The 19,817-nt window shown below is 54.1% G+C and overlaps 7 protein-coding genes across 7 annotated transcripts; 4 read left to right on the forward strand and 3 right to left on the reverse strand.

Annotated features, from left to right (window-relative positions):
• Positions 1-301: 301 nt before the first annotated feature.
• MAA_05634 (Src like protein) lies at positions 302-1,808 on the reverse strand (the record flags this gene model as incomplete). Its single annotated transcript, XM_007823632.1, has 2 exons — positions 302-1,609; positions 1,773-1,808. 2 exons carry the CDS (start codon positions 1,806-1,808, stop codon positions 302-304), a joined length of 1,344 nt encoding a protein of 447 aa, XP_007821823.1.
• Positions 1,809-2,986: 1,178 nt separating this feature from the next.
• MAA_05633 (cysteine desulfurase) lies at positions 2,987-4,807 on the forward strand (the record flags this gene model as incomplete). The annotated part of the gene is made up of 3 exons (XM_007823631.1): positions 2,987-3,239; positions 3,321-4,144; positions 4,385-4,807. The coding sequence occupies 3 exons, from the start codon at positions 2,987-2,989 to the stop codon at positions 4,805-4,807; spliced, it is 1,500 nt and encodes a 499-aa protein (XP_007821822.1).
• A 717-nt stretch (positions 4,808-5,524) lies between these two features.
• Positions 5,525-7,475, reverse strand: MAA_05632 (Cytochrome P450 CYP628C2; the record flags this gene model as incomplete). Its single annotated transcript, XM_007823630.1, has 6 exons — positions 5,525-5,715; positions 5,783-5,884; positions 5,940-6,345; positions 6,418-6,752; positions 6,831-7,013; positions 7,088-7,475. The coding sequence occupies 6 exons, from the start codon at positions 7,473-7,475 to the stop codon at positions 5,525-5,527; spliced, it is 1,605 nt and encodes a 534-aa protein (XP_007821821.1).
• Positions 7,476-8,371: 896 nt separating this feature from the next.
• MAA_05631 (Leucine carboxyl methyltransferase) lies at positions 8,372-9,253 on the forward strand (the record flags this gene model as incomplete). Its single annotated transcript, XM_007823629.1, has 1 exon — positions 8,372-9,253. The coding sequence occupies one exon, from the start codon at positions 8,372-8,374 to the stop codon at positions 9,251-9,253; it is 882 nt and encodes a 293-aa protein (XP_007821820.1).
• A 2,363-nt stretch (positions 9,254-11,616) lies between these two features.
• On the reverse strand, positions 11,617-12,501 carry MAA_05630 (cell wall galactomannoprotein Mp2/allergen F17-like protein; the record flags this gene model as incomplete). The annotated part of the gene is made up of 1 exon (XM_007823628.1): positions 11,617-12,501. One exon carries the CDS (start codon positions 12,499-12,501, stop codon positions 11,617-11,619), a length of 885 nt encoding a protein of 294 aa, XP_007821819.1.
• Positions 12,502-14,648: 2,147 nt separating this feature from the next.
• Positions 14,649-16,445, forward strand: MAA_05629 (Amino acid/polyamine transporter I; the record flags this gene model as incomplete). The annotated part of the gene is made up of 3 exons (XM_007823627.1): positions 14,649-15,275; positions 15,341-15,785; positions 15,850-16,445. 3 exons carry the CDS (start codon positions 14,649-14,651, stop codon positions 16,443-16,445), a joined length of 1,668 nt encoding a protein of 555 aa, XP_007821818.1.
• Positions 16,446-17,784: 1,339 nt separating this feature from the next.
• MAA_05628 (serine carboxypeptidase) lies at positions 17,785-19,686 on the forward strand (the record flags this gene model as incomplete). Its single annotated transcript, XM_007823626.2, has 4 exons — positions 17,785-17,986; positions 18,094-18,269; positions 18,332-18,606; positions 18,684-19,686. 4 exons carry the CDS (start codon positions 17,785-17,787, stop codon positions 19,684-19,686), a joined length of 1,656 nt encoding a protein of 551 aa, XP_007821817.2.
• Between the last annotated feature and the right edge of the window lie 131 nt (positions 19,687-19,817).

Consider the following 19,817-nt stretch of genomic DNA (forward strand, 5'->3'; position numbering starts at 1 on the left):
TCTTTAGATGAACAAATATCAAGCTTCTCGTGGTTGGTTTTTTTTTGGGTGGCTGTCACAATGTGATGGCGATAAAGCCCGACACCGTGATATTGCGACTTCCTGGCTCTGTCCAGCCCCCAAGAATTGGTAATCCAAGTGGTAATTTTATTATCCCCCCCTTTTCGATTACTCCAGCACCCTATGGACCTGCCCCAGTCTATACACCATGCACTGAAATCTTCTTTGACCCAAGGGCTAATAACCAACAAAGAAGCCACAGCCTGTAGAATACCCGCAACATGAAGATGAGTACGCGAAATTAGCCGAGCCGGACATAGTTGCCTAAACATTCCACCGTCGAGGTTAGAAGATGCGCAAAAAGAAGGAGGATCATGTTACAGCTTAGCTTACCAGGGAACTGTCCCTCCTTTCCATTAAGACGCCCCGTCCACCACTCATTCTCATTCTGTGTCCTCGACACAATCTCAATAACATCACCAGCTCGGAAACTCAAATCCCCCTCCGCTTGAGCCGAATAATCGTACATGGCTGTCACGGTCTCTGCCGCAGGTGCAGCTGTTAAGCGCTTTGGCTTGGGTTTAGGCGGTGGAGGCTTTGCCTTGGCCGCCGCGATCGTTGACAAGGCAGTCTTGTTTCCGGGGGAATATGGCGGAGGTGCGGCTTCGGAATCGCTGGCAGGTCGGCCGGAGGCACCAATCTTGGGGCTGGTACCACCGCTTGAGGTGGAAGGCCCAGCTGTCAGCAGACCTGGTTGCTTGCCGCCTTCGAGAGCTGGGCGGGCTCCGTATCTAATGGGCCGGGGACGTCCAGTGGTTTTGAATCGGCAGATTGACAAGGCCTCGGCTTGTTCTTGGATATCTCCACGCTTTTCCTCAAACGCCTCCTCGATTTCGCGGGTCAGGTCAAAGTAGCCAATGTCACAGCGCTGCATTCGCTCATGAAGTGTGTAAAATATGTTGAGCTGCATGTAGTAGAAGGATTGGAACAGTGGCTGAATGAACTCTCGTTCCAGGGTGAAGAGCTTTGGCAATTCATCCTTTAAGAGGTCATTGAAGTATTCGTAGTCTTGCGTCGCTTGCTCGCAATCGCCTTCTGCTTTCCACAAGGCCTTCTCATCCTTTGGGCTGCGTTCCTTCTTGTCCTGCAACTTCTTGAGGGCGGCGCGATGCCGGTCGTAGTCCAGTTTCTTGTGTTCTCGCTTCACCGCTGTCTTTCGAATGACTTTGATGACGTCTAGCAGTTCGGTAGCTGGTCGGATGACCCTAGTCTCAATCATTTCCAGTTCCGGAGCAAGTGTCTCTTGCAACTCTTTGACAATGGCCTCGTACTCCTCGCAAGCGCGGATTCCTTCTGGGTTTCCCTCGGGTTTGATGCTGTCGGGGTCTGACATGCGGCCGGAAATGGGCTTGTAGATTTCCGTCATGGCTTTGCTGAATTCGATCTGGTGGTTCAGCATGCCGTTGATGGCTTCGAAGTATTTTTTTGACTCATCGTGGAGCTTCTTGGTCTCCGTCTCGAGCTCTTGGAAGCGGCGTTCGGCGTCGATGTAGACGGCATCTTTGGTGTGTTCGCCAATATTGAACTTGTGTTTGAATTGTTGAGGCGCCTGTACATTGAGAGATACCCGTCAGCAAAAAAGCAGCCCATGACGGCGTGGGTGATGGACTTTGGCCCTCCTCGGGCTGACATGATGATGTTCTTGGCTGGAGGGGCCGAGATGGAGATGGATGAGGGGCAGCATTGCTGACGAGACCTCAGCAGAAACGTACCCGAGTAAGGCTCTTGGAAAAGCCCTTGAAACTCATGATGGAACAATGCGAACCCTATGCTCGATACGGGGATGGTAAACCACGACAAGAAGCCGCAGGCGCGCTCTTTGGCGGGAGCCGGGAAGACGACGGGCGCGTTGGCTTTGAAGAGGAATTAAAGAACATTGACGTCTGTCGGCGCAGCCAGGCCAGAGCAGGGCAGGACCATGACTTGGTGACGACTTTGCGGTGGCTGTGCCGATGGTTGTGGCGCAGGGAGCTGCCAGTCAGCTGCACTTGGCTGCTTGCGTTGTGCGTGCGGAGAAACACTCCGTGCTGGAACGCGGAAGGAGTCTGGCGGGGAGGCATCAGCAGCCAGGCGATCATCCATCCATCAATGTCGCTTCAGTTACAGATGTCCCCTGCAGCTCTAGCTCAGCGGTCAACATTGAACCGTCCAACAGACACTGATGCTGACCAGAGATCCAGATGTCATGTTGCGCCCGAGCTGCATCAACATGCCCGCCCTGCCGCTAGGTGTCGGTCTCCAAGCTCCTCCGGCCGGTTCTGTGTCCCTCTAACACGGAGCACCTGGGACTCGCAGAGTGTGCGTGGGGAGTGTAGCCGTCCCAAGATTCAATTTGTCTTGCCGGAACCCGAGTTTGCTCCCGGATGTACAGACTACAGAGTAGAAGCCGCGGGCTTTTGTGCTCGTCGGTCATCACCATGTTGGCTTGATCTTCACAGTGCGCATACTGAGTGACTTCAATCATGTGTCTCGCGTGTCTCGCTCGACGGCCAGTCCGTCGTTGCACCGCCTTTTGCCTCTTCCCAAATATTTGCTTCTGATGCACCATGCATAGTTTTATCGTTGCTGCGCATGGATCGCCGACGTCACAGTCTTTCCCCTCATAATACTACCGAGTCCTTGGTGCTGTATCCCCATTATTTTTCGCCATTCATCTCTGCACTCTTTGGTCAAGCCGTCGACGCCATGGGGCGGCTTTTTGCACATTTTGCAGGTGGCCGCCCTGCCCCCGGTCAATTTTGACCAATCAGAGCCCCCCTGAGGATGCTTATCACCGAGTACCCGAGCCGAAGCTCTGCCATGACAAATTTCTGGATGGAGATTTGGACGGGCTGCACCTGAAATACTCTCGCCTCTCCTCTCCGCTCATCGGGCTTTGGCTTCCTGTCTCGCCCATGCCACTGCACACAACACATTCATCGCAATCATGTCCAGTATAGCATCTTGCGCGCTACGGTCGGCGAGCCGCAAGGCTACAGCTACCGCCCCGTTGCGAGCTCTGCCTCGTGCTGCCCTGGTGGCCGCGAGAACGACGCCTGCCAGACGGGGATATGTGACCGAGTCCAAGCAAGACCAGGCCCGCGTCGAAACCGCCATCAAGCTGGATAAAAAGGACTTCGTCGACATTCCCCCTCCGCCCATGGGCGCTCCTGCAGATGCCAAGGTCAGCCCTATGGCTGGTATGTGCGCCCCTGATGTGGCCTCCTTCGCCATCTCCTAGGCGCGCAATTTGATAGACTAACAATTATTTTGCCTTGCAGAGGTTCTAAAGCAAGCTGCTGTCATGGAAGAAGGACAACGACCAATCTACTTGGATATGCAGGCGACCACGCCAGTTGATCCCCGCGTCCTCGACGCCATGATCCCTTTCTATGTCGGCGTCTACGGGAATCCCCATTCCCGGACGCATGCCTACGGCTGGGAGAGTGAAAAGGCTGTTGAGGCTGCTCGTGAGCACATCGCTTCGCTCATCGGCGCCGACCCCAAGGAAATTATTTTCACTTCGGGCGCCACCGAGAGTAATAACATGAGCATCAAGGGCGTTGCCAGATTCTTTGGTCGCTCTGGCAAAAAGAATCATATCATCACAACACAGACAGAGCACAAGTGCGTCCTGGATAGTTGCAGGCACTTGCAGGACGAGGGCTTTGAAATCACCTACCTGCCCGTCCAGAACAACGGACTGATCAAAATGGAGGACCTCGAGGCCGCTATCAAGCCCGAAACCGCCCTTGTCAGTATCATGGCTGTCAACAACGAGATTGGCGTTATCCAGCCCATAGAAGAGATTGGCAAGCTCTGCCGTTCCAAGAAGGTCTTTTTCCACACTGATGCCGCCCAGGCTGTGGGAAAGATTCCTCTAGACGTCAATGCTATGAACATTGATCTGATGTCGATTTCATCACATAAAATTTACGGACCCAAGGGCATTGGAGCTTGCTACGTCCGAAGAAGGCCAAGGGTCAGACTAGACCCTCTCATCACTGGTGGTGGCCAGGAGCGTGGTCTCCGAAGCGGCACCCTCGCACCGCCACTGGTTGTCGGCTTTGGCGAGGCTTGTCGCATCGCCAAAGAAGAGATGGCGGTAAGTTAATTTTTTTTTGATACAAATTTCCTTCCTTGTACCTTGCCCTCCTCTCCCTATGCGCTTTATATGATGATCTGCTCTACATGCATGGCTTTCTGAATGGCCCGTGACAAGGCCGTTTGTGTTGAGTGAAGCACCCTGTCTGATTTGCGTTGTCTCTTTTTTTTCGTACTTTCAAAATCATCCCGATCCACACGCTCAAGACGGATGAGCAAGTAAAGCTGATGCTTTTTATAGTATGATTCGAAACGAATCAAGACTTTATCCGACCGACTTCTCCATGGTCTGCTTTCCTTGGAACACACCCAACAGAACGGCGACGAAAATGCCTTTTACCCTGGCTGTGTCAATGTCTCCTTTGCCTATGTCGAGGGCGAGTCTCTCCTCATGGCTCTGAAGGACATTGCCCTGTCCTCAGGCAGTGCGTGCACTTCGGCGTCCCTCGAACCTAGCTACGTCCTTCGAGCCCTTGGCAACAGCGACGAAAGTGCGCATAGCAGCATTCGATTTGGTATTGGTCGCTTCACGACCGAGGCCGAAATTGACTACGTTCTCAAGGCTGTTCAAGAGCGAGTCAGCTTTTTGCGAGAGTTGAGTCCCCTTTGGGAGCTGGTACAGGAGGGTATCGATCTCAATACCATCCAGTGGAGCCAGCATTAAAGGCAGGGTTTACGTTGGTGGATTATCGTTGGGTGGTCAAAGTGGTCAAAGTGTGTACGAGATGATTAAAAGCGGGATTATTTGGAGTTGAGCAGGATGACTCTCGGCAGTGATGCCTTGTAACAGCATTGTATAACACGATACCTCTTTCTGCGAAATTATGGGATACGGTACATGGGATATTCTTATCACAGATGGCAAATTGTCTGTCGTTTATGTCGGAGAGGCATGATATAGGAAGCCCTCAAACAATATTGCGAGTCGATGCATATTGGATCTGATAGCGTGTTGCAGTCCGTGATGTTGCAGTGTCCTCTGCGGTCTTGTATCCCTCTGCCGCTAGCAAGAGTGCATATTTCCCCCGGTATGGCTGACGAGACGCCCTGGGCGATAACTAGGACCCGTCATCATGTTGCCCACCAATTTCGCCGTTTCCCGATGGCACGACGTCGTCAGACGCCCCGGGGACGGGGTACAAAGCCACGGAAGTAGAGTTGGGGCCCGGCAGAGCTATACTGTCGTTTACTTTACGTGAGATATTTGGCATGAGATGGTATTTGAGGCTGGCAGAAGCCGTTGGGAGAGAAGGGGAAAGACAGGTCGACATGTTGCTTATAAGCCCGCTTTGGGAGCATGCTAAGAACAGGACCTCGTACACTGGGATACATACAAGCAGTGCGGTGAACCAACGAGGGGTCTGGTGTAGTCCTTTTTCCCTCACCGGCTTCGCGGGGTGAAGATGAGCGGCAGCGGAGGCGACATCAGCGTAAACGTGTCCTGCTTCCCCTCTAGAAAGGCCTCCTTTGTGTGGCCGGGCGCGATGCCAACATTGTACCGCCAGAAAAGTTCGGCTACCAAGCGGCGAATCTCCATGAGCGCCAGTCTTTTGCCAACACATGCACTCGTGCCTTTTTTCCCCTTTGTGTTAGCCGATGGGAGTGAATCTAGCCTTTGAAGAGGGGGATCCAGCCGTACCTATGTTAAATGGTATAAATACAGACTTATCGAGGATCAAGTCTGGCCGCGTGGTCCAGCGCTCGGGGATAAAGTCGTTTGGCTGTACAAAGCAGCGGGCATCTGCGAGTCGAGTCAGAGCGAACACGGCTCGGGGCACAAAGGGGGGATGAGGAACCTCTGAAGACGGTGTAGGAGGGAACCTGAACAATGGTGTTTCCAGGAATACGTCTCTCGCCAATGGCCAACCCCTCTGGAGGCGTCACGCGCTGCGTCCCCGAAGGAACTGCGGGATGCAGGCGCATTGTCTCGTGGATGACGGCATCTAGTAAGGGGATCTTGAGTAGATTGTCATGTGCCAAACCAGGCAGCATGTCGAACTCTCTCTGGAGTGCGTGGGCGAGATGTGCATCGTGGGCCAGGTGGAAAAAGACGTGTGTAATCGTGGTAGAGACGGATTCACTGCCCGCAATGACGATGAGCTGCGCATCGCCGTGCAAGTCCCACCGTTCCTGCTGCGTCTTGCTGCCCCGGTTGAAGTCGGCCAGAAGAAATGAGAATATGTCGGGCCAGTCTGGTGTATTCTGGTCTTGATGTCAAAACACGCTGTTGCTCCTGACCCCGGGCCTGCTGCGTGAGTGTCTCGGCCAACGTACCTTGATCCTCTCGTCGATCTGGTTCTGAATCCAACGCCAAAACTTGAGGTAGTTGCTGTTCAAGACGGGAGTTCGCTTCAGAAAGGGCATTAGCCAGGGCAGATGGCTGAAGAAGGCAATACTGTACATGTCCCCGCGCATAGTCTTGAAGATGTATGATTCCCGGCCGTGACGTAGCATGTGGGAGGTCTTGTTAAATGCCAGATCCTCCATTACGTCAAAGGCGAAGAAGCTGAACCACGTGGTCATGTTAATGGGTTGCTCTTGGTGTCTGTCGACGACTTGGAGTAGCTCGGTGATTGCCTTTGTGATACGAAAGTCGTAGCCGTGAAGAGCTGTTGGGTATCAGACGGTGCATAGAATTGTCAGAATTAACCAGTGTTTATGGCGATTGGGTCTCAATTGACACGTACCTTTTGTTGTAAAAGCCAGATCCCACGTCTTTCGCCTGCGGGCATGCTCCCGCTTGTCGCGTACCATGAAGACGGGCGTGCGTGGTTCAAGCAGAGTGTACCATGGGCCTTTGGTAGTAGGTGACTTGCTCCCGTATATGGCCTCGACTGCCTTGGGATCGGCAATGGAGAGCTCAGACGGACCTTTGGGTGTAAAGATGGTGTAAGTCAAGGGTGCCAGACCAAGCTTCATTTTTCCCCTCTTGTTTGCGGCTTACCCAGGCGTACATAGTCACCGTACTGCAGATGTAGCTTTTGAACCTCTTTGAAGAGCTGAAACTTGCTCACCGATCGAGCGGTGATGTAAAAATTTGTGAGCGAGGCGAGGACCGGACCGGGATACTTGCAGAGGCGATGGAGATATGCGCGGTACATCATCATGCTGGCGTATAGTCCTGCGACGTAGTATCCCAGACAAGTCATTAGTTCAGAGACGGAAAGTCCGAGAAGTTGAACACGAGATGCAAATAAAGCTGTTGCGACCAAGAGGGCATGGAAGACGAAGATGGACGGAGAAGCAAGATCCCATTCACCCACACGGAATACCAGGACGTGTGCGGAGACGCCGCATATGCTGGCAAGCAGTCGGGCGTTTGTGAGTTGCATTGTGGACAATGTCTAGATTTTGTTTGTTTGCAGAATAGTTGAAGATGTCGCGCCAAAAGGGGCAAGATGAAGGAATCGCGAATGACTGTCATGGACTCATGCATGCCGATAAAGGAGGTTCAAGGCGGTGCGGCCAAGGAGATTTGCAGTCTGGATAATATATAATCCTCGGACGGCACGGCACGCAATGCAATGCATCATGCCGTCCAGGGTGAGCGAGTTCTGTACGACTGCATGAGAATATTCCAAGGTGGCCCTATGCCATATGGTCAAGGCCATGGAGATGCGGCATGAAGTAACTCTGCGATACTCGACACAGGAGCCCGAGAAAAAATCATCGTGCTCATTAATCAATGTGTGGGATACTTGATTGAAGCAAAAATACAGCACATCAAGGGCCAGAGTCTTGCATAAGGCAGGCGCGACTTGACATGGAGACAAGTTGCTCTTTGCCTCGTTCCATGCCGTCTTTGCAGCCCATATTGGGAAGGGCCCCGCAGTAATACGTGCACATGTGAATGCGCATTTTGTCATTAATTAACTTGTTTTTTGTTTCCCTCATCAATTGACATTATTCCATGTTTGAAATGGAAGTCTAGCATTTCGTTCCTGGAGCGGGCATCATCACACACAAAACATGGCGCAGCCAGGACGTAGCTATGGATGTATATCTTGTCCTAGTGATACCCCGGTTGCTACGGAGTATACGATGAGTAGCTCCATCCAGTCAGTATTCCATAGTCAACTTGTCGTTGCTTAGTGCCATCTGACTCCATACATCCTTTATCACGCCAGGCCCCACGATGTCATGATGATCATCGTCCACCACGAGCGTCATCACTACACATTTGCGCAACATACATCCATCCATCTGCAAGACGCAAAATTGTCCCAAGATGGCTTCCGTGCCACCTCCCGAAAACGACATGGATCCCATACGCCTCACGGGTGCGCAAGAAACGCTTCTCATTACGCTGTACGGGAGATGGCAAGACTTCTACTCGCCCAGGCCGCTCCTCGCTGATCGCTATTCCGCAGACGTCATGGCACGAATTCTGGACAAGGCGGCAGAAACACGCCATCGAATGAGGGGAGCGCTATCGGGTCTGCCATTCATAGTCTTGCGCGCCCGCCTCTTGGATGAATGGGCCGCCGACTTCTTGGCCAACAATGAGCGCGCAACCGTCGTCCATCTTGCCTGCGGCCTGGACACGCGCGCCTTGCGCCTGCGCGATAAGTGTGGCGACGGGGTGACATGGATCGATGTCGACTTTCCAGACGTAATCGACCTGCGGCGCCGCATCGAGATACCAGAGCCGGCGTCCAAGACTGACGGGTACACGTACGAAATGCTCGCGTCCTCCGTCGTTGAGCCAGAATGGCTGGTCAAGTTGCCGACAGGAAACCCTACGCTCGTCATCTTCGAAGGCCTGACAATGTACTTGTCGCCCGAGGACGGCCAACTCTTGATCAAGCGGCTGATGGACCGCTTCGGCTCCGGCCAGATGATTTTCGACAGCATGCCGAGATCAACTCGGTTTTTGCTAAATGCCTTTCTCTGGCTCAGGGGACACTGGAACTTTACCTTTAACTGGGCCATTGACGACCCCAGAACCCTGCGGGAGTTGCATCCCGGCTTGGAGCTGTTGACCTTGGTTCGTATGTGGGACATGCCTGGCCATGAGCATTTGGCTTGGTGGTTGCGTCTCTCGGCCTTTGTCGCTTCTTGGATTCCGACCCTGAGGAGCCCAATGCAATTGACGAGATTCCAATTCTAAATAAAATGGTAGTCTACATCTTGGCGAGGCTGGCGCCGATTTTGCTTAGCACACCAAGAGCTGCTTGCTTCTCCTACTTTGGCACTATTCACATGGAATCGAGATACGGTGCAGTGCACAAGATCAATGGACACGGTTGTGCGTGAGCATTGGAAACTACATCACAACTCCAGTTTCTAAGCCAGTACAAGATGCCTTCCAACGTTGCCAGCAAAACAATGTTGTCATTCCATATGATCAAGGCACGCCCCTTCACATCCAAATGCTTTGCTTTAGCCTATACCTCTGATACAATCGCTCCGTGACCGTCATCATGCTTGGACGTGTTTCATACACGTACAGTGTCAACATTGACAACGGACGTGACGGAAGGATGAGTCCTTGGTGCTGCTCCTTTGGTTCTGCAAAGCTATACACACGATGAGAATACAGAGCGAATCATGTAGGCGTGTAAATAAAGAGACGGCACCTTTCAGAGACTGACCTTTTCACAGGACCAGTACATTGCTCGTGCGTTTGCGACGCGAGGTCCTCAAGGTTTTGGGTTAAAATTGTGATTGACGAATGATTTGACGAAGCTCCCATTTTGTCACTGGAGTTTGATCTGTCCATCATACTGCATTACACATTTCACCGAGGACGTAGAATGGGGGAGGAGACGATTCATATAGAGGATGAAACACATTGCTCAAATATACAGTTGTTGAATAGCAACATGACGCACAACCTTGCGTTGTAGTGCCAACACACAGTGCTATAGTAATCATACAAAGCACTAATGGATGCCTCGAGCATCTTGCTTAATGTGTAACCCGGAGCACCACCAGATTGGCTCGGGCCCAACGCCGAGCCCGGTTCCCAACCGATGAAGCGTGGGCTGACGGGCTCGATGCATGGGCTTTTTGGATAGCCAATGAAGCCGGCGGAGGAAGAAAGTGACGGCTGAATGTGCCATGCTCAGCTGAAATACCCTTGGCTGAGATGAGCATGTCGCGACATTCACGTTGATGAGACACACACACAATCACATCACTCAGCCTCAACCAACGTGTCGAAACCCGGAAACACGTCCAACAGGAACTTGACACCCTGCTGCATATATGATTCACCGGAGCCTGATGTGAAGCAGTATTCTCTATCTAGCATGACATGTGCACGAGTCTACATGCATCAAAATACCTTGTGCTTGAGATGGGGCACTTATACCCGCGCAGGTAAAAAAAAAAAAGCAATACAGGACTCGCCTGCAAGCTTGGGGCTTGACAAGGACAGGAATTCATGAAATGACGGCCATTTCCCAAATCCAACAAAGACGGGAAATGGAGGGATATTTCCACTAAAGATGTGAATGTAGGTGGTGCGTCGCCGGCGTATTGTTGGCCTCTCGGCTTTCTGAGGGAGAAGATACCAAAGAGCTTTGAGCATGAGCAGGAGCACGAATACGTTTCGCGTGCAGTGATTAGCTGAAAGGCTCACCTTTTGATGTGAATTCCGCATCTGTAATGTAATGCAATGCAATGCAAGGGGTGTACACGAAATATAAGGAGGCCGCCAGCTACACGACGTCTTGCCCTACCATGTCATCGATTACACACATCAGCAAGAAAATAAACCCTAGCTATGCATAAATTCTTTATTGTATTCACATAGTGTACATACAGGCTATTTACTTACTCCCGTTGAGGAAACCTTGCCCGCTGAAGTTTGTCATCTTGGCCGTCTTTGAGCTGCGTACCATACATATCCTTGTTTCTCGGCATTTCCACAGACCAACGCGATGAAATCATCTTTCCATTCCCAACCTGCCTTGTAGCAAGGCGCGCTACATCTCTACGCTCCGCCGGATTCAAAAAGACTACACAATCACGGCGCCGACTCTCGGGCCTTGTTTGCCACCACTAGGTATCCGTGGTTCTGAAACCAGCCGTCTATGTCGCTGTAACTGTCTAGTACACACAAGATGTAGGCCCGAGATATTTTCCATCACTGGCTTGAATGCGATTCAGACACTTCAACACTAGTCAAGACGAGAGATACAAAAATCACGAGGCATTGAGATGCTACAGCGTATCTAACAATAATTTTGTGCCGAAGTTATATAAATAATAAAACAAATTTTCGCTAGTTACATTCCCCGAGGAGCACAATCCCAGACTCGACGGCAGAGAAGCATCAAAATATGATACAATGAATATATATGGTGTTGAACCAGAAACAGAGCTTCAGATATCAACAATCGCGACACGTTCCCGTCAGCCGGGGAGTGCTCACCAGGGGTACCGTGGAAAAACTAGGAAAAATGCTAAACATGCTCAAGTCGTGCCTCACACTCGGGCGAGAGCCTGAAAAGGGACCCCCCTTCTTTACCACGGCAGCTTGGTCTTGGTCGGGCAGGCCTTCTTGGTGGTGGTGACGGTGACGGGAGGCTTCTTGGTGCAGGTGGGAGTAGGCGTGCAGTGCTTGCTGTCGATGGCGGTGACGGTGACGGTAGAAGCAGCCGGGCAGGTATCACTGGCCGGGGGAGCAGCACTCGTCACCGGAGGAGCTCCCGTCGTTGCGGGAGGAGCTTCCGTCGTGGCCGGGGGAGCTTCCGTTGTCGCGGGAGGAGCGGCAGACGAAGATGGAGGAGCTTGCGTCGTCGCAGGAGGAGCTTCAGACGTCGCCGGGGGGGCGGCAGACGTCGCGGGAGGAGCAGCAGAGGAGCTCGCGGGAGGCGTGGCCGAGTTCTTGCAGTTGGCCGGGCCGACGGCATCCTGAGCATCCTGGAGGTCCTTGAGGAGACCGGCCACGATGCCCTGGGCAATGCCCTGAGCGGCCGAAGGGACCTTGGACACGACGCTGTCGATCAGGGCCTTGGCGGCCGTGTTGATGTCACTGGTCTGGGTGAAGGTGACCTCGCACATGCCGGCCTTTTCGATGGTAGGCACGGCAGTCTTGAGATCGGCCAGGAGGGCGTCGCCCTTCTTCTGCAGCTCGCCGGCCGGGGCCTGGAGGCCAAGCGCATCAGCCAGAGTCAGGTCGCTCGAAGGGTCGACCTTGGCCTTGCCGTCCTTGAGCGCCTGGATGAGCGTGTTTGAAGCGGCCAGGACGGGGGCCGGGTCGCCGGAGAAGCCCTTGATGGCGGTGCCCAAGCCGTCGATGCCCTGGCCGGCAGACGTCATGGCCGCTTGGATGGTGGCCAGGTCACGCTGGACGAGGACGCCGGCGTAGGCGCCGGAGGCCAGGGTAGTCAGGGCGAGGAACTTCATTGTGGGCAATTTGTGTTTTGGCTCTTCAGGTGGGAAGTCGAGTTGGTCAGGGAGGCAGAAGGATGAGGGTGCTGATACTCTGGGTGTTTCAATTTCGAAAGCTGCAGATCCCAAGGCTGCCTCTTTATACCCGGGAGACTGAACGCCATGGCTTCTCACATGGTTCTCACGGGAGTCTTGTTCAAGCCGAGTCGACTTGTTGAAATGGACCATGAATCGACGACGGCGACGGCGGCGTGGCGTCAACGTTGGATGTTGGATGTCGATGTTCCTGGCATCATGGACACTTACACGGACTTGGCTGACGTTGGGGCCGAGCTAGACCCCAGACCCCAGATTGTGGCGTCGTCCGTCCGTTTCGTATTGACGGCCAAAACGCCGCCCGGGACATGTGCTCGATCCAATAAAGATCTCGACCCTCGCTTGCCCTGTTGTGGCAGCTCGATTCCCTTGACAGAGTTGGGCATGTTGGGGAAACCTTGCGCAAGTGGCGCTCAGCTCTCCGGGGAAAGAGGGGAAACATGGCACGCACATGCATGTCCTTTGCCAAGTCAAGTTTTGTCGAGTTGAGCAGGTCATGTCAAGAGTCAATCGCAAGTTGCAACTTACAACCACCTCGGCACACATGCGCACACATGATAGTGGAGGCAATTTTTGTACGAGAAGAACAAGTCGGCACCAGCTGAGAAGGTGTTCGAATCGAGGTCTTGTTGCGAAACTATCCTCCCCGAGCTATTGTTTGCATGCATGCTAGTCTTGTTAGTTGTCCGGGTTGTGTTGTGTTGTGTTGTGCGGTGTCATCTCCTGGGTTAGGTTGCAACTTGTCTTGGTTGGCCGACGGATGTGCCCCCGGATCAGCCATGAATCAATGATGTCTTTCTCATTTAACAAGAAGGAGTGATGAGTGCCAACTAGTCTCGATCGAGCATCCGTCCGGCGCCGGGTGAGTTATCGAGCAACACCGAGCGGCGCATCATTACTCTCTTCAACTACACTCGACTTCTGATGATGAATCCTCGTCTCCTCCTCTCTCACCCCTTTTTTCGTGACTGACTTGGATATCCTATCCCGCCTTTGGGACTATCCAGCAGTTTCCACTCCGACCAGACCCAATAAATAGCCGTCAGCCCTTTCCCACGAGTTCCACCACCCCTTGAGTGTATTGGTGGAACCTTTTTCCATCCTGGCTGTCCCTGGGCCTTGCGCCGGATTTCTCGGGTTACTCGGGGCCTCCCGAGGGACCAATTCCCCCTTTCCAACTTGCAGTGCCAGGGTGCACGTGGGTGTTCCTAGTTGAAAAAGTGGCTGGCACAAGGGCCACCCGCCTCTTCCCTATCAGCAAGCCATAAACGTCCGCGGAGTAACACCGTAGAAGCAATTTATAGGCATTTTTCCACCGCCTACAGACAAGAAGTGATAAAGAAGGCGTTACCATCTTGACAGGGTCGAATCCGCATCGCCGCACTTTGTGGCGTTCCGCTGCCGCAGCTCAAGAGTCTTGTGTACAAATCTACACATCATGGTTGCGACCGGGCTTTCTGATCGGCGACAAGACATGCAATATGACGGGCGTTTTGATACTCCACAACAAGTGCTTTGGATTTTATTCATTTGTTTCCTTTTTCTCTCCAGCGGTGCTGTCGCTGCTGTGCCCATTCTATCCTTTGCCTTGTTCCCTACAACACTCAGCAGTGGGCGGCAAAAAGCATTTGACCAGATTGGGTACTTGGCCTTTGTATTCCGTACCATGCTATCCACAGCATGGCAGTGAATAACTACCTGTTGGGCAAATAGCGATATTCTGCCACTGACTGTGAGTCAAGTGTTGAGTCTTTAGCAACCATGGCTTGTTGGGTTCGCCGTTGTCGGCAACTCATTTGCTCCCGACCAAGACACTACATATGTAACTCCCTTGGCCCAATACAGCGATATACATATCCGAATGCACTAGTACTCCGAATCAATCAAGCGCGTCACCCGTGTCATGACTGCTCCGATGGAAGTCGTCGTCGTTTGATTTCGTACTCTCTGGCCATCCTCAACCTTGTACCGCTTTGCATTTTGAATCCCTCCTTGTCGTACAGCCTTGTCCTCCGGCCCAGTCGACGCAACAGCAGCCTCCGCTCCTTTGGCGCCAGCACTTGACGATGCGTCACCATGACCGTGACGCCGAGAGGAGAGCGAGCGATTTAACAATAGACGCCGCGCCACCCGCCGCCGACGACGAAACCCGCGCCCTAGGCGCCTTTGGCCAAGATGTCAAAGTCCACCGGGCCTTTGAAGAGGTGGCGCGCGCTCAACGCGGCCTGAAGCAGCGACACATCCAGATGATAGCCCTCGCCGGCACCATCGGCACGGGACTCTTCCTCGCGACGGGCCGGGCTCTCGCCAACGGAGGGCCGCTGGGCCTGCTCCTGTCGTACGCCATCGTAGGCGCGCTCATGTGCGCCGTCGTCGTGTCCATCGCCGAGCTGAGCGCCCTCGTCCCTCTGTCGGGCGGCATCGTCCGCCACGCCGAGTGGTTTGTCGACCCGGCCCTGGCCTTTGCCCAAGGCTGGAACAGCACCTATGCGAACGCGATCCTGCTGCCGGCCGAAATGGTCGCGTGCGCCGTCATCATCGACTACTGGACGCACGTCAACCACGCCGTGTGGATTACCCTCCTCGGCGGCCTCTTGATCGCGAGCAACCTGCTGCTCATTGGCGTCTACGGCGAGCTCGAGTTCGTCCTTGCCCTGCTGAAGATCGCCCTCATCGTCGGCGTCAACGTCATGGTTCGTGTGGACTGCCGGTTGATGTTTCCCTTGATGGCTGACTGCTGACGTTTATGCCGCCGCAGAGCATCTGCATCACGGCCGGCGCGGGACCGCACGGCGAGCCCATTGGCTTTCGCTTCTGGAGGAGCCCGGGGCCGTTTGTCCAGTACGCCGGCATCCCCGGCTCCTGGGGCCGGTTCGTCGGCTTCTGGCGCGTCCTGGTCAGCGCGGCGTACGCCTTCTCCAACGTCGAGAACATCTCTGTTGCCGGGGCGGAAACGCAGAACCCCCGGCGCAACATCCCCCGCGCGGCCAGGCGCGTCTTCTGGAGAATCATGGTGTTTTACATGCTCACCGTCTTCTGCATCGGGCTCATCGTCTCGTCGGCCGATCCGGCCTTGACGGCGCGCTCCGGCGATGCTGGTGCCTCGCCGTTTGCCATTGCCGCCACCAACGCCGGCATCAAGGCTGTGCCGTCCATTATCAACGCCGTGGTCGTGACAAGTGCCTGGAGTGCTGCCAACTCTGGTAAGTCCCACGGCTGCTCCGTGATATTGCAACGGGTGGAAACGACTTACACGCGTCTTTGTAGCCATGCTCGTGGGGACGCGAACCCTCTATGGCCTTGCTCTTGAGGGACATGCGCCCAGCTTCTTCAAGCGTACCAACCGCTTCGGCACTCCGTGGCTTTCTGTGGCCGCGGTGGGATCGCTCATGGTGCTGGGCTATCTGACGCTCTCGTCCGCGGCGTCAGTCGTCTTTGGTTGGATGCAGGCCCTTGTCTCGGCGGCCTCGTTTGTGCACTGGATCAACATTGAGATTGTATACCTCCGCTTCTACTACGGCTGCAAAGCGCAGGGCATCAGTCGAGACGAGCTTCCCTGGAAAGGCCCTCTCCAGCCATATGCGGCATGGACTGCCCTGGTGTCGTTTACCATTCTCTTGATCACCGGCGGATTCTTCGTCTTCATCGACGGTCACTGGAGCGCCCAGGGCTTCGTATCATCCTACTTTAACATCCCTCTCATTCTCATTCTCTACTTTGGATACAAGTACTGGCGCAAGACAACGCTGGTGTCGCTGCACGACATGCCGATTCGGGGGTTCCTGGACGTGGCCAGCCAGAACCCAGAGCCTGTCGAGCCACCCGCCAAAGGATGGGCCAAGCTGAACATTCTATGGGCGTAATGGTCCCGAGTAAGGTAGTTGATCTACATTTGTACCTCCATGCTTTGCGATTGACGGCATTGTAGGCGTGGCGTCCGTCTTCATCACACGCTCTTGCGAGTGCATAATATACATGGCAAGGCAGCGTGGGACACGTAATATTTTGTGCAAGCGCTCCTAGGTTTCTCTCTATGCAGTATATAGATAGGCACAATCAGCGACGACTTCCAAGTTCCAACTACACATGAAGTCTTGGGGACTGGCGGTCGCACATAGGTAACCATGACTGCTTGGTGAATCGCAGTACGTACATGCACGTCAAAAGCTGCAGCGGCAATCGTTCCTAGAGGCTTAGGCTGTGCCCAGGCTGTGCCTCTGTCTGCACTATCAACAAGATGAAGAGCTGCGGAGCTGCGGACCGACCAGGATATCGACCTGCCTAAATAGGAAGTCAGAACGGCATGACGTATCCGAGAGCTGAGCTGACAAGGCTGTGGGGCCCGAAACTGCGGACTCGGTGGTTTCCGAGACGGCTGCCTCGTTTTCGCCTTGAGAAAGAATTCACGTAAACTGTGGGATAGCTTGACTGATCAGTGCCAATCATCTCGCCGACGCAACAAAAGCGCGAGCTAATCGTGCTGAAGAATGCCCAAACACAGAAAGTGGGCCGGCCAGCACCTCCTCGGAGGCTTGGACGTTGAAGATGATCGTCATGGCATCAATCCGCATTCAGCCCACGCTAAGAGAACTAGTAGTTGCGCCGTACCTAACGGGGAGCCCCTAGGATCTGCCAGGCTGCCAGGGCCATCGTGTAATCGAGGAACATGGGAACAATATTCGTCCTGTTTTTTTGCTAGAATTCCAAAAGGTCATCAGCCAACTGATGGGAATTGTAATACGGGTGCCGGCCAATCGAACAAAAGCAACAGAAGACAAGATTGGCACAACGGGAATTGCCCATCTGCCGCTAGCATCGCCCATCGGTTAATGCCGAACACGACGGCAAGCAGAGTCATTCGCGTTACACAAGTTCCCCATCCCCGAACAGGAAAGACCGAAGACGATTAACTCAAGGACCTATTGCGAGCCCAGCAACCTACCAAGATATCAGCCTTGTGTCCAATCCCCCCCACAGTGAGGCATATCGCCGTCCATAGCTGGGCGCGGCTGGGGTTGGCTCAAATTCCCAATCATGCTATACCCGCCGGCTTGTGGTCCGGTCTCAGACAGTCCAGGCCCGGGCCCTCGCCGTAGTATAAGTAAGAAAGACTGGTCGTCTCCCAACTCATTGCCCCCCCCGTACTTGACAATTGTCAGCTTTGGGCAATTTTTAAAAACCAAGGGCAGGCAATCTTGCAAGATGCGCTGGGTACTCGCCGCTTCCATCATTACCTCCGTGGCAGCCGGTGTCTCCGCCCGCGCCGGCGGCCAAGCCCTCCGAAACCCAAACGGGCGAAACACCAACGTCCCTCCCCGAGCCAGAGCGCACCCAGGCGTGCCCTTTGACAAGTGGACGCGAGACGGCCCCGTTGCCAACAAGTTTGACAATGCCGACACCCAGAGTATGTATGCCAAGAGTCGCCTCCGTGAGCCCCGTCCGATCAATGGATGGATGGATGGCGTCCACGAGATAGGAACAAAGGAAATGCTAATCAGAGCGGCGAATCAGAATACAGAGTCAACGGAACGGCCATTCCCGACGTCGACTTTGACATTGGCGAGGCGTATGCCGGCCAAATGTCCATCTCGCAAGACGTGAACGGCCCGGACAAGTTCTATTTTTGGTTCCAGCCGTCCCCGAACCCCGACGCCGACAAGGAGATTGTCATTTGGCTCAACGGCGGCGTAAGTAGTCGTGTTTCCCCCCCCCCGCGTTCCGAGGCTGATTCTCGATACACTACACACAGCCCGGCTGCTCGTCTCTCGAAGGCTTCATCCAGGAAAACGGCCCCTTCCTGTGGCAATACGGCACTTATAGACCCGTTCCTAACCCATGGGGGTGGCACCATCTCACCAATGTGCTCTGGGTTGAGCAGCCTATCAACACGGGCTTCTCGACCGGCACCGTCACGGCCCAGGACGAGGAAGACGTCGCCCGTCAGTTCATGGGCTTCTTTAAGAACTTTATCGACACCTTTTCCATGCAAGGGTACAAGGTGTACATCACGGGCGAGTCATATGCGTAAGAAGACACCCAGACCCAGTGCCTTTCCCATGTTCAGAGAATCTAGCATGTATATACATCTAACAATCTCCAAGCGGCATGTACTGCCCGTACATTGCCAACGCCATGATCAATGCCAACGACACCAAACACTTCAACATGAAGGGCATGCTCATCTACGACCCTTCCATCACCGACGACCGCGTCACCGAACTCACCCTCGTACCCTTTGTCGACTACCACCACAGCCTGTTCCCATTCAACGACTCCTTCACCAAGCAGATCCACGACATCGACAACAAGTGCGGATACGCCGACGCCCGCAGCAAGCACCTCAGCTACCCTCCGCCCGGCCACCTCCCGAACCCTCTGCCCGGCATCGACCCCAACACCGGCAAGCCTCGACCAGAGTGCGACGACTACTTGCTTGCCAATACCATCCAGCAGGCCATCACAGACTTGAACCCCTGCTTCGACATCTACCAGGTAGCCACAACCTGCCCTCTGCTGTGGGACGTCCTCGGCTTCCCCGGCAGCTTCGACTACCTGCCCAAGGGCGCCTCCATCTACTTTGACCGCCAGGACGTCAAGAAGGCCATCAACGCGCCCCTAGACAGGAAATGGGCATCCTGCGGCGGCCCCGTCTTCGTCGATCACGACAAGTCCCCGCCTTCTAGCACCACCGTCCTCGGCAATGTCATCGACAAGACCAAAAACGTCGTCATTGGCCACGGCGCCCTCGACTTTATTCTGCTGGCCAACGGCACGCTCATGGCTATCCAAAACATGACCTTTGGCGGCCAGCTTGGCTTTCAAAAGCCGCCCGTCGAGCCCTTCTATGTTCCATATCACACGACCGGTGAGCTTGGAACCATTGCCGGCGCAGGCGTCTTTGGGACTACTCACACAGAGCGTGGTCTCACCTATGTTGGCGTCTCCCTGTCTGGGCACATGGTTCCGCAGTATGCTCCTAGTGCCGCCTTCCGTCACTTGGAGTTCTTGCTTGGCCGCGTCGATTCGCTTAGCAGCAAGAAGCCCTTCACTACCGATCCAAAGTTCCCTCAACCCGATGGACCGCTAGGAAACGGCACCAATTGATCCGAATCAGTCCAAGAAGAAGCGCATTGTTCGGTGCGGTGAATGATGAGGATAACCAGAAGCTGCGTCTCGGCGTGTAATTTTTGACATGTTGTCCATAGTAACTGCGTACATATAGACAATTCTTGCCA

Source organism: Metarhizium robertsii, assembly GCF_000187425.2.
Source record: "Metarhizium robertsii ARSEF 23 chromosome Unknown MAA_Scf_2, whole genome shotgun sequence".
NCBI lineage: Eukaryota > Fungi > Ascomycota > Sordariomycetes > Hypocreales > Clavicipitaceae > Metarhizium > Metarhizium robertsii.